Genomic DNA, 12504 nt, shown 5'->3' with positions numbered 1-12504 from the left:
CAATTAGACATTTTGCCAAAATAGATCTGTTTTGTACCATTCCATGACCTCACTATTTAAAAATAGAGAAAGCAATGCAAGTACGCATTTGAAGTTGAACTTGCTCTATTCCACTAATAAAAAAAAAATGGACAATCATTTTTGCATTCTTTGTTTTTGTCTCATCAAACCAATTTGGCAAGTCATTAAAAAAAAAGGAAAAATAAACAGAGTCAATGAATTTGATTTCCGTTTGTTGTTTTTCTGTAGTTGATACAACTTCTAGTCAGATGATTGGCTCAGCCCCTGGCTCTCATGGCTGTGCTTGTCGTTGTGGGTCGGTGATTGCGGAGTGGAGCGCAGACTGTGTTCATAGGCATGCATGTCACTGATTGGCTCTTCTTTCACTCTCACCACAGGCTGGGTCCCCTCCGCCTGATCCCTCACCTCCTTCCTCATCTGAATGCTGCCCTTCTGCAACATGTAATACAGGATGGGGTTAGAGCGTGAGAGCCGGGGAGAGTCCGGGTTTGAGTCACAACCCTCCTCCTCCTCATTCTCCTGACTACTCCACCGCACAGGGCTCTCAGGCTCCTGTTTGACTAGAGTAGGGGGGTCCCGTTTTTGAGTGACAGGCCATGGAGCTGGGTGGCGGCTCCAGGGGTTGCGGATAGGGCTGTCACCTGCAGGGGGGGTGGGCAGTGGTCTGAGATTACTCTGTAGCCCTGAGTTGAGGGGACCGTGAGGGTGCCAGCCAGGCAGGTGGAGGAAGCTGTGATTATGGGCAGGCTGACTGAGAATGCTGCCGTTGGCCTTGCCATTAGCCTGTAGGACAGAGGGACTGGGTGCCCCCCGGGGCTGCTGGGACAGCTCTTTCAGGCAGTTGTCAGAGAGCAGCAGCTGTTTGAGCACATTGAAGCCCCGGCTCTCTCTGGTGAGGGTTTCACTCGGTGGGCTCCTGGATGGAGCCTCCTCTTCCTTCAGACTCCTCTGCTGTTCAGGCTCTTCCTGAACAACAGAAGAGGCAAAAATGTTTGTGTCACCAGTGTCCACTGCTCTTGGAGAGCTGGTGTTATTCAAACTGTCAGTCCGATCAGAGCAGAGGCGTCGCTTCTTAGGACTGGGGCTTGGATACTCTCTCTGTTCCTCTTTAACCTGTCTGGGCTGTGACTCAGTCTGCATAGCAGCACTGGTATAGTAGGTAGCAGTCTGTTGTTTAAGCAGCTGGCTGAGGAGGCCATATTTTGCTATGACCTCTGCAGGCCGTGGTTCTGTTTTTAAGTCCTGCTGTGAGTCTGAGAGGGGGCTACTCTTCTCATAGCCACTGTGTCTCTTTCTGCCAGTCAAGTCATCAGACATGGCAGAGGATGGTCCCACCCCCTCCATGATCTCCGTTTTTACCTTTACATCCAAAGGAGGCCCATTGGAGGTGTCACAGGCACCGGGGCTCTTCTCATAACACGCCCCTGGCACCTCCGCACTCCTCCTCCCACTGGGCCTTTCTTTGCGGCTGACTGTAGCAGCAGCCGAGCCTGTTCCTAAAAGGAGCTGCAGCACGGTGCGCCTCTCCAGAAGGTTCTCGATCTGTGATACAGGAGGAGAGGCTTCCTTCCGACTGAAAGGTGTGCCACTGCCTGAGGGTCTGTCGGAGAGTGGAGTGGTGGTGGTCCTGTGAATTGGAGCATTGAGCCTTTCCAACAGGGCAATAGGCCTGCTGGCATCAAGCTCCTGGCCCAGCCCTTTGCTGGAGGGGATGGGTGGGGAGGAAGAAGCTGTGCCACACTGAGCCAAATTCTGCAACAGTTTACTGGCACTGAAGGCGGGCTCTGAAGCTTTCTCAGCAGGGAAGGTTTTAGATTTACACAAGTCCAATGGGCTGGACTGGACGTGGGGGGACGGGTAGGAGTACGGGGATAGGGCACCGCTAGGGTCACGACTAAGTGAGTAGAGGGGCTGGGCTGGGGCTACAGGCCTATCTGTGGGGCTTTTTGTCCTGGTCTCCTCCCATGGCACCAGTCCCTTTGGTTGGCTTCGAGACATGGTGGCCATAGATATATCAAGTGGCAAATCCTGGTTACCTACACTCTTATTGACCATCTCATTGTTTCTGCGATCGAGAAGAAGCTGCATTAGTGTGACCTTAGGGTGGGATTTTAGGTCTGGGCTCATTTCAGACTCCTTGTTCTTGGACAACTTTGATCCTTGACTTGGCTCTGGTTTCCACTTGTTTATTAAAGATTCTGTTAGTTTGTCCAGGGAGGAGGTAGAGATAGAGGAAGAGGAAGATGAAGAAATAGCACTGGAAACAGAGGAGACAATGGTAGAGGATGGAGAAAAGGTTGTGGTGGAAGGTTGAGCTGAGGCTTGAGGAGAGAATGCAACTGGGGTGGAAGAAAACACTGTGGTGGAAGAAGAGAGGGTAGAGGTGGAAGAAGAGAAGGAGGAGAAGGAGGAAGAGGGGGTGGTAGTTTTGGGCCCTGTGTCTTGTATGTTGGCCCGGTTTCTTATGGAGAGGTCAATGGGAGAGCAACTCGAGTAGGAGCTCTCTGCATCACTGCTGTCCTTGGTCATGCTCCTCTCCTGGGTGGAGCACTCGCTGTCCGATGTGACGGAGGAGGAGCCGCTCGGTGGCAGAATGCCACAGCTGTCCTCCAGGTGCCCATTCTTGGTCAGCTGCTTCTGGTTGTTGTGGTTGTTGAGTAGCAGGAGCAGCAGGCTGCTGCATGTCTGGGGGGGGCGGGTTGGACGGGAGTCAAAGCCTCGCTTCTCCCTCGGTGGTTGGCTGTGAGTGTGGCTTGGAGCATGTGGGGGAGTGGCTGGGGAGCTTTGGCTGTGGCCACGCAGCAAAGAGGGGCTCTGTGGACTCGACAGGGCTGTTCGAGAGAGTGTTGTTGTTATTGTGTTCGTTGCCGTCATTCCATTTTGGGTTGTTAAGGAGCTTAGGGTGTCTGGGGCTCCAGGCAGAGTCCCTCCCACACTAGGTGGCCTTTTGTCCTGGCCATGTTGCTGGTTTGCCATGGCAGCTAGTCTCTCGCTGGCAGATCTTCCAGAGAGCTGGGCTTTGAGAGCGTGCTCTCTGGAGTACTGCTGGAGATGGGCTTCACTGGACAGCAGCAGTGCCAGTTGACTGCAGGCCACGCTGGGCTTGGGTGAAGGTGCTGGACTAGAACGGATTTTCACCATGTTGGCCACCGCCTTCAGACGCTCCGCACAGGAAACTGACTCAGCAGTTGCTGGAGCAGAGGGGGGCGTGGCACTATGTGCTGACCGAGGTGATTCAGGGGGTCTGTCCTGATTGTGTCCCCGTCGACTGTAAGGTGTGTTACTGTGATTTTGAAGTTTGCTCTTCCTCATTAGCCCCTTCAAGCGGCTTGAGGCTGTCCCATACACAGGAAGTGGGTCTTTGTCTGCAGGTGGTGCCTTGGATGGAGAGGAGCACTCACTGGGGGGCTTATTAGAGTGCTGAGACATTGCCACACTCTGAAGCCGTGAGCTGAATGACTGAAGCAGAGAAGCCAACAGGGTGCTCTCCCCAGCATGAGGAGATCCCTCTAGAGCTCCATTTTGCAGGCCTCCCCCCTGACCATTTAGTTCCATTGGGGGTGAACTCATCCGCTGGCTCCCTGGATCATTCCAGGCTCCAGAGCGCAGTAGGCGGGCCTTCTTCAGGTGCTGTGAAGAACCTAGTGTGGGCCCATTGGTTCCAGCCTTGGGAGCTGTGGGGCCATGGTTGGGCAGTTGGTAGGGCCCGCCCACCTTGTCACCCTGCTCCTGGTTGCTATGGGCAGCCTCAGATCTCCCGCTTGCCGTGGCCCCAGGCCCGGCCACCACTGGATGCATCAGTAAACCTTCCAGATAAGTTAGAACAGCTGAATCCTTGTGTGTCTCAGGGCCAGGCTCCTCCCCATGAGTCATGTTCAATACTAGGATCCCCTCGTATGGTTCAGCACGGCTACTGGGAAACAAATGTCCACTAGGTCATCTGGTTGACAGTGGCATGTACTTCCTAAATAACAAAAAGAAGGCAGGGAATTGCACAGAGTGAGTCTGCTGGAGGCTGAAGGATGCACTGGCCGGATGTGATCCCTCTCCGTAGTGGACACAGTCAGCACTGTGATAAAACAGCAGCCATATTTGGAGGCAATCTGGGGCAGGTGGGCCTCCCAGGCATTGTTGTATGCCTTTAAACACCGTAGGATCCCAGAAGGCCCAGCTCCAGGCTTATGTGAGTAGCAAGCAAGGAGTCAGCGGGATTTCACCACAAAGATGTTGACACATTCCGTGGCTGTGGATGTTTGGGATGTCTGTCCTAAGGCCCGGCTGCGGCTCTGTCAGTGGCGCCTTTCAGCTTTGCAGATCTCACATGGGGGACCTATGGGAGAGAGCGAGAGAGAGAACAGAGGGAAGGGACGGTTGGGTGGAAGGAAAGAGGAGAAAAAGGAGAAACTGTGTGAGAAGCAGGGATTTGCAAAGCACTATATCACATTCATTTCACCACCTTGTCTGCCATCTCTGTTACTTAGCAACATTTCAGATTGACTGCACACGGCTCCCTCTCCTCTCTGCACTCTCCCTTCACAGCCACCGAACAGACGACAAATGTAGATTAGGCCTGATTGGATCCAAATTGAAAATTCAAGACCACTACCTTGAAAACATTCAGGTCTTGAGCTGTAAGCCCCTCACAGCGATGTCTTTCAAAAGTGAAGGGCCCTGTGAGAGCTGTGAATAATTTCTTATGCAGCTTGTCATTTCAGTGGATTATCCCCCCTACCGCCTTCTGCTCCTTATGCACTTGAGCAGCATCTCACACCAAGCAAACCCTCAGTCTACACAGAGCAGGGGCCGCCCAACCCACTCACCCACTCGCATGAATACGTGCATGCAGATGTGCATACTGCCGACGCACATGCACAAAGTGATAACCATTCTTGCGGCTACTCAGCAACACCTGGCCAGCTGTGAATCCTTTATCGAGCTTGGCTCTTTTGAGGCTGAATTGTTTTTAAATCAGAGCAAAACATGAACTGATCTGATGTGATGTGAGCTGTGTTTACTAGTACAGTACAAAGGCAGTGGAGAATCACAGCAAGGATACAGCTAACGGACACGCTGTACTTGACAGTCGTGTGTGTTTATTTTGTGTGTGTGTGTGTGTGTGTGTGTTGTGTATCAAGGGGTATGGCTGGCTTAAGGATCAGGTGCACCTGTCACACCACACCACTGTCAGGAGGGCAGCGCCAGTGACACCAGGGTGAGCATTGTGCCAGTTGCCATGACAGTGTCAGCGGTGCTGCCCTGGGAGACCTCTGCTCTGAACCCTGTCAGCGTGGTTTCCGTGGATACAGGACACCTCCGACAGTCCTGGCCACATCCCATAAAGGTTAATTAATACAGAGTTTCCACCTCGCCTCAGCTGCTGTTCGTGTCCTTTCCCCGACGCTGTCCTCACCTTTGGTGTCCGCTGAGTGGACCAACATAGAGGTCACACAACAGGACAGCAGCCCTTGATTATGACGAAAGGCCACGGCAACCCACGCAGCCACCAGTCTAAATACTTCACAGAGAGCAGTAGCAAGGGCCAAAAACAACAAGGCAGCAGGCTTATAATCAGGTTGAAATCCACCCCCGTGGCCAAGGTCCACAGGTTGTCATGACAGTGAGGGCAACAAAGTGACACTTTTAATGACACCTTGAAAATGAGCTGGGATTAGAAGCTGGATTTAAGTTCATCAGTGTGCAATTAAGTCTGCGTAGCAGGTGGAAAACAATCAAGTCGGTCCACAGTTTGATGAGACTCTTCAGACTCCGCCTTATTGTATAGAATAGGAAAACTTAAATGAGATGGGCCCATCAGCGTCAATTACAGTTCAAGGCCATCTTTAAGCTGTTGACCTAAATCTGACAACAACAAAAGCCAACCTGGTCACACTGGGCCATCTGACGTCTGCTGTCATGCTAATCTTAGATGCTCAGGATTAGGGCTATTTTCCCGCCAGTAAGCTTAACGCAGTTATAATAGAATGGCCTGTAACACCACATCGATTAGCACAGTAAACATGTTTACCTTCAAAATAACTTGGGAAAGTAACTAAAATGTCATGATACGGCCCCTGTAGTTAGTGAGAGAAAAAATGGAAATGGAAAAGAAACGCTGACATGCTTTCAACATGGGAAATTCTGTTAATCTCTCTGCTGCCGGCAGTGACCCTTTGGAATTAAACATGACCTTGTCTATGTTTTTGCCCAAAGAAACTTTCAATACAGAGCAGACAAGGCAGCACCGGGACACTCTGATACTGCACTATATTAGTTTATATTCCTACAACAGAACTACTGCATTCACTGTCTCACATAAAGTATGAATTAGTCTGCAAAAAAAAAAGAAAAAAAAAAAGAGGGGACGTTCAGCCTCTTGAGAGACGTGTAATGACAGAAGCAGTGTCAAAAAGTCCTGCCACAGCAAGGGCAAGAAAAAATATGTTCTCCTAAGTGACAGAGGTCTGTTAACAAATAAATGACCTTAATGTAGGGAGAGCTGTCCTCTGTACTGAACCCCTACAGCAAACAGCCCCCCCCTCCTTTCCCCTCTCAGAGTGTGTGATGTGTGCATTACTATTACATTATCTCCCCTGGTGTATACATTGAAAATGACCTTATACATCTGTTAACATGTCATCTCATAGGTGGTGGCACCCAAAATGCCTGACCTCCAACACCCACCACCCACCCCCACCCCCTCCCCCACCATGGGACACCACAGCACCAATGAGCTGCTCTTCGGTTTCTGTGGTGATTATCCATTATCCTTGACAATGTCAGCCAATGACAGAGCAGGCACCACTCTAAAGTGATTTTTGCCCCTATAGTCAGCCACGTACGTGTGTGAGAGGGAGGGCAAGTGATGTGGAGGGGTGAGAGCTTCATCATCCTCTGAATGGTGGACTCTTCATCTCTCTCTCTCTCTCTCTCTCTGTGTGTTTCGCTCCTCGTATACTTAAAAAGACACCAGGAGCAGGAAAGGTCATTACACTCTCAGCTGGTTCCTAAGATACACAGATTTATCAGAAGGTCGACATAATAATGTGTCAATGCAGATGTCACGAATTAGATCTTAAAATATGACCTTCATCTCCTCTACTGACCTCCACATTATAACCCCCCCTCCCCCCTCTCCCCCACACCACCCCCACCCAGTGACACTCAGTCATGAACACACTGGTAATAAAGCCTTTTTTGATCTTAAAAAAAGTGAGTTCCTAACTGACCTTCATTGTCAGGAATGGTAATCCATTTAAGCCATTTAAAATGTATGAGACCAAACAAAAGAATTAAAAAGGGGAAGAGCCAAAGGAGCGGCAGTTAAAGTCAAGGTCATTCATACCGCTAAGGCTTTTCCACTTGATGCAACAGCTGGTGTCCATGCAAAGCTCTGGGCGTTAATAAAAAGTGACAATGCTGCCCGAGTGGTGTGTATTACTAATGTCTGACACCAGCCTGGCAGATGTGTTCTCCCTGCATTTAAGGGGAGTCAAGGTTAAAGGAATTTAAAAGGAGAGGCGATGCCTAAACACTATTATATCATGTAATCTGCAGCCCAGCCCTGCTGCACATACTCAACAGGGTAGCTCACTTACACATGCCGTGTGACCGCTATTTGTAAATTCAATATGCCCTGACATGATTAAATAAGACAAAACATAAGCTACCTGACCAAATGCAGTTGTTCCAGGCCTTCCACCAGTGAACGGGTGCACCGGAGGAAAGTTGAATTAAAAGCTCTTGTTCACCTTGAGAGGGGTAAACAAGAGAATAACATGCTACCAAACAGCAGGAGAGCCAGAGCAAGAAAATGTTTTTGCAGATAAGTCAATCAGGACAGAATAACACTGAAATGCAATATACACACACACACAAACACACACACACACACACACAATGAGAACTAGGGCACTCTGACCCACTTCTTAGGATGCACTGACCAAACAAGTCATGCATAGCACACACACACACGCCCCCACACAGAAACCCATGGATGTACCCCACATAAAGGAAATGTAATATGTGATGAATGCTGAAAAGTCAGTCCTCTTGTGTTAAGTAGCACAGGCGATCCATTGAATGCGAGGAACACTGTGTGATGACTGACTGCTAACATTTCAGACTTGAACAAAATGGGACCGGAGTGCTTAAGTTCTTGGCCTGCATCTGGCCTTGGACGAGGAGTGCGGGGGCGGACTTTAACTTCATCTGCACTCATCAGTACAAAGAGTTCTTGGGGTTGAGAGAGAGCATAGAGGAATTCATGCACACTGATGAGTCATCTAAGCGGTTCAGAGCCCAGCTGACTGGAAGAGGACCCAGCCAAACTAGCTAGTACGGTGATGATATTGCTGCACTGTATCACAGACCCGGATAGTCTCTCCCCTCACCTTTCATGCCCAGGCTTGCATGGATGTGCTTACAAAAATGTTTGTGTCCTTAGTAAATATTTGTGTGCCATTTGGAAGACCCACCCAAGGGCCATTTCCTGAGTGGCTGAGAATTAGTGCATCAATTAAACACACACACACATTCCTTGTTAATGAGCCGTGGCTGCCATCAATCTATACCTGATTCATTTCTATTGGGCTCCGAGGTAATCTTCTGCTTACATCGTCTGTCCAAAATGGTCCTCATTTCCCTCCCGAAACAACACACATTTTCCATTTGTAAACACTGGTGCTGGAAATAGGAACAGCTGATTGCCCCATGGCCAGCACGCCAAAAGGCAGAGCTAGGCTCTTGAAACAGACTGCAGTGGTGATGTCTGAGGGAAATGGGCCACTTTGCAATTGAGATCAAATGTCCCACTGTCAGGCTGCCCTGAAAGCTGGATAAAACCAGCTAAAAAACCTTGTCCTTTAATGAATCATTCCCATAATATCCTTGGCATCAGCCCCTGAGAAGGCTATTGCCATGAGTCAGCAAGACGTCTGCCTTTATTGGGTTAAAAGAGTATTGCTTTTTTTCTTTTTACTGTGAGTAATTTGGGATGGTTTGGAGTAATATGGTGTGTGACAGAGGTCTAAGTAACAGAAAAAGGAGAGGACGTATCTCTGTTATCATTTTTGCCTTTCATAACGCTCCCAATGACCTACTTTCTAGTTTTTAAATCATTCTAATGCTTGCTCTGAGTGAGGCTGGAGAATGATGTTACAGGGTACAATGGATTGTGAAGGGACATTCCATTAGAATTATCAAAATCACAACTTGGATTTTCTTTCTCCGTTTTACCTTAGTAGGAATACAGTCTTAGTCAAAGTCAAAGTTCAAAGTTACACAATTAAAAGAATCTCTTAAATCAATTAGATACATTTAACCCAATAAAGTATAAAACAATTATGTGCAACCTTTTCTCTGAAAATCTCTCAAGCAGCACCAATCCAGCTGGCAGGGCAGAGCTGAGTACATGCCAATGAACAGGAGACTTCAATAAGATTAGTCCTACACCTGGCTCTGGTGTCCGACCCAGTGCTCACAGAGCAATAGCTGGTGCGACCAACAAAAACAGCTTCGATCTAAATATTCCTGACATTCTCAGACTCACAGAATTAGCATCCAGGTTAATAATCAAAATCACCTTTAAAATACAAGTTTGTGACTTGGCAGTCAGGTGAGGGTGGCACAAACACGTCCATACATCTGTAAGATCAACAGATAATCTAGTTTATTATCCAACTAGGCTTAAACATATTAAAGGACATGCTGCTGCAACAAGCTGCAGATGGCACAAACATCAAGACGGACAGAAGTACACTGACAAATAATAACTGTGAACTGTAACTGTGGGAAGGGTTAAGCACATAGAAAAGAAAGAAAGAACTAGAACATGCTAACAATACCTCTACATAATGTAAAGGGATAGCACAGATAAAACAACAAACCCAGAGGACCTTGTACCACCTCGCGCCCTGTTGTTACACAACCTGGAGAAGACCAAAGTGTAAGCTTTAGACAGGCAAAGCCAGCTATTTAAGTTAATGTTAAAAGCCTCTTATGATTCCTTTTCAAGCAAGACAAAGAGCAAAACATATTTTAATCAGTTATTGAGCAGGGTTAACACTAGTCAATTATACTGGAGATTATAATGGATTTTTTTTTTTTTTTTTTTAAATCAGCTGTCCTCAAAGTTCCACTGGGCCAAAATAAGACTTTTATTTTAAGACTATTATTATTTTTATTTAGTTATGATTATAGATTGTTATTAGCTGATAGAAAATGCTGGTATGGACATTATGACTACATAGTCCATATCTTTATTATATGAGACACTTATTGATTACCATTTACATGAGGTAACAGGACAACAAGATGACGATATGCACGGGCATGGAAATGGCAACAAGGGTGAAGGACAATGATGACAAAGTAGTGAACCATGTTACACTACAGTTGAGACATTACTTCCTCCGTTCAAAACATGAACCAACACTTGACTGAAGCAGTGTGTGTGTGTGTGTGTGTGTGTGTATGTGTACACTTCATATCGTAATACAGTGTGTAATCTGCAGAGGAAGGAAAAAGGAGAGAGACTGTGAAGTTATTGCAAACAGACTCAGGAAACACATCTATCTGCTCTGATTTACCAGAAATATAAAGCTTTACATCCACCATAAAAATTTTAAGACACACTGCCTCTCCTTTGAAACATTTTACTGCACATCAGTGAGAGTACGAGTTGACTCTAGTGCTGACTACTGCAGAGTTCAAATGTAACCAGAAGTCCCAAAACACTGCGATATAGTATAACGGAATTAGACAGTAAAAAAAAAACTTCATTTCAAAGTGGCATCACAATCTATATAACATGTTAGAGAAGGTTCCTGGTTAATCCCTTGTCAACAAGATAATTGAATAACTGACCCCAGAAATGCCTTGTTGGGCGACAGGTGACCTCAGAGTGTCTTTATCATATTGTTTCCAACAATTGCTTTGGACACACTGACTTAGATCTGAAATACATTTAAAAAAAATAAAATAAAACAAAAACAAAAAAAAACACATAATGAGATAAAAGAACGTTTTCTATAAAGGTTAAATACAGCAGGACGTTAAGGTCTTCAGGTGCTAAAGGTCTTTTTCTTGATGTGCACCAACATCATCATGTTCCCCAAATGAACCAGAGAAAAATCCACATCCCGTAGACACCAAGGCAAAAGACACTTTATTCAGCATGACCTCCATCTCATAATTAAGCCTTCCCTTTAATAGTAAGTCTAACACACAGTGGGCACACAGCACTACTTGCTAACTGCAGCAGGGTCATTTGATCACTACAACAGAGAAGAAGTGAGGTCCTGCCTGAGCTGCTCTTTGTCCAGTATCTGTGCCTGAGCTGCCCCTGGTTAATGCCCTGGCCTAATTTGGCAGTATTTGAAAAAAAAAAAAAAAGAAATGCTACATGAGCCAAATAAACGACTTAAAAATTACACTATAAATTTATTTTGGCAACAGTGCATTTGACAGTGGTCAGGTGTGTGGTTCAGGGGGATATATTTATCTCTCTGAGCACCCAGACAGGTGTGTATTAGTAAGTCTCGCCGATACATTTGGATCAGTGTTGATAACCACGTAATCATGCTGAAATAACAACCCTGCTTCTGCATTTACATTGGATCCATTTATAACAGGTGGATTAGATAAGACTGTGCTTAATCAACTTTCAGTGGTCACATTCTGTCAGTGGGCGGAGGGTTTCGTGATATGTGCCAGGCCGGTGACATGCAGTGAATATAAGAAATGCTTGCAGTGGCCACTGACTATTGACAACACAGTGCATGGAACTGACAAGCCGAACTGATCGGTGTAATTGGCTTTGAATCTAAATTTCACAGCAGGAAGTAGAAAGGATTGTTCTTGATGGAAAAAATATATATTTAAGGAGTATCTGAAATGAAATGGTTTGCTTCAGTCACCTGCGACAAAAGCAGAGGGGCAGATGAACAGAAGTAACGGTTGTCCGTACTCAAACTACTGCTGGTTTTCAAACAGAGGTTAATTGCAATTAATTGCCTTGGCAGCCCAGGTGTAATCAGTCCATGACTGATTAGGTACAAGCAGGGATCTGATGCCTGACGACCAGAACTGAAGCCATCAATTTAAACTGATAGAAGGTTTTTTTTTTTTTTTTTTTTTGCTGCTTTGGAATTGATCGGGTTGATCGGGTTGATCTGGTTGATCGGGTTGATCGGGTTCCCTTTACTGTAAGAGAAACATGCTAATTGTCAGCGTAGATGGAGACAAGCACAGGGCCAAGGCTTGCAGGAAATGAGTCTGTCTCCCCTCAGTCAGACATTGACTATTAAGTCAGAGAGAGAGAGAGAGAGAGAGAGAGAGAGAGAGATAGACAAGGCCAGCGCCGAACTGCAACTGGCCTGTTCTTTCTCTGTAACGAAGGACGGAAAAAAAATATTCAACGTAGTAAAAAGTGCTCAACAAGAATTCACACTAAGCCAAACACCAGCACACCTATTCTGCTGTAGT

General features: G+C 46.8%; 1 protein-coding gene across 1 annotated transcript; it reads right to left on the bottom strand.

The window, feature by feature from the left end:
* Nucleotides 1-243: 243 nt before the first annotated feature.
* Nucleotides 244-3894, bottom strand: nrip1 (nuclear receptor interacting protein 1). The gene has a single exon (XM_022745936.1). It carries the CDS (start codon nt 3892-3894, stop codon nt 262-264), a length of 3633 nt encoding a protein of 1210 aa, XP_022601657.1. The 3' UTR covers nt 244-261.
* Between the last annotated feature and the right edge of the window lie 8610 nt (nt 3895-12504).

Source organism: Seriola dumerili, unplaced genomic scaffold, assembly GCF_002260705.1.
Source record: "Seriola dumerili isolate Sdu_G_001 unplaced genomic scaffold, Sdu_1.0 BDQW01000091.1, whole genome shotgun sequence".
In the NCBI taxonomy this organism is placed as follows: Eukaryota; Metazoa; Chordata; class Actinopteri; order Carangiformes; family Carangidae; genus Seriola; species Seriola dumerili.
This window is presented reverse-complemented; position numbering and strand designations above follow the sequence as displayed.

Coding starts and splice junctions, on each gene's coding strand:
- nrip1 (XM_022745936.1), bottom strand. CDS start 3,894: ATGACTCATGGGGAGGAGCCTGGCCCTGAGACACACAAGGATTCAGCT.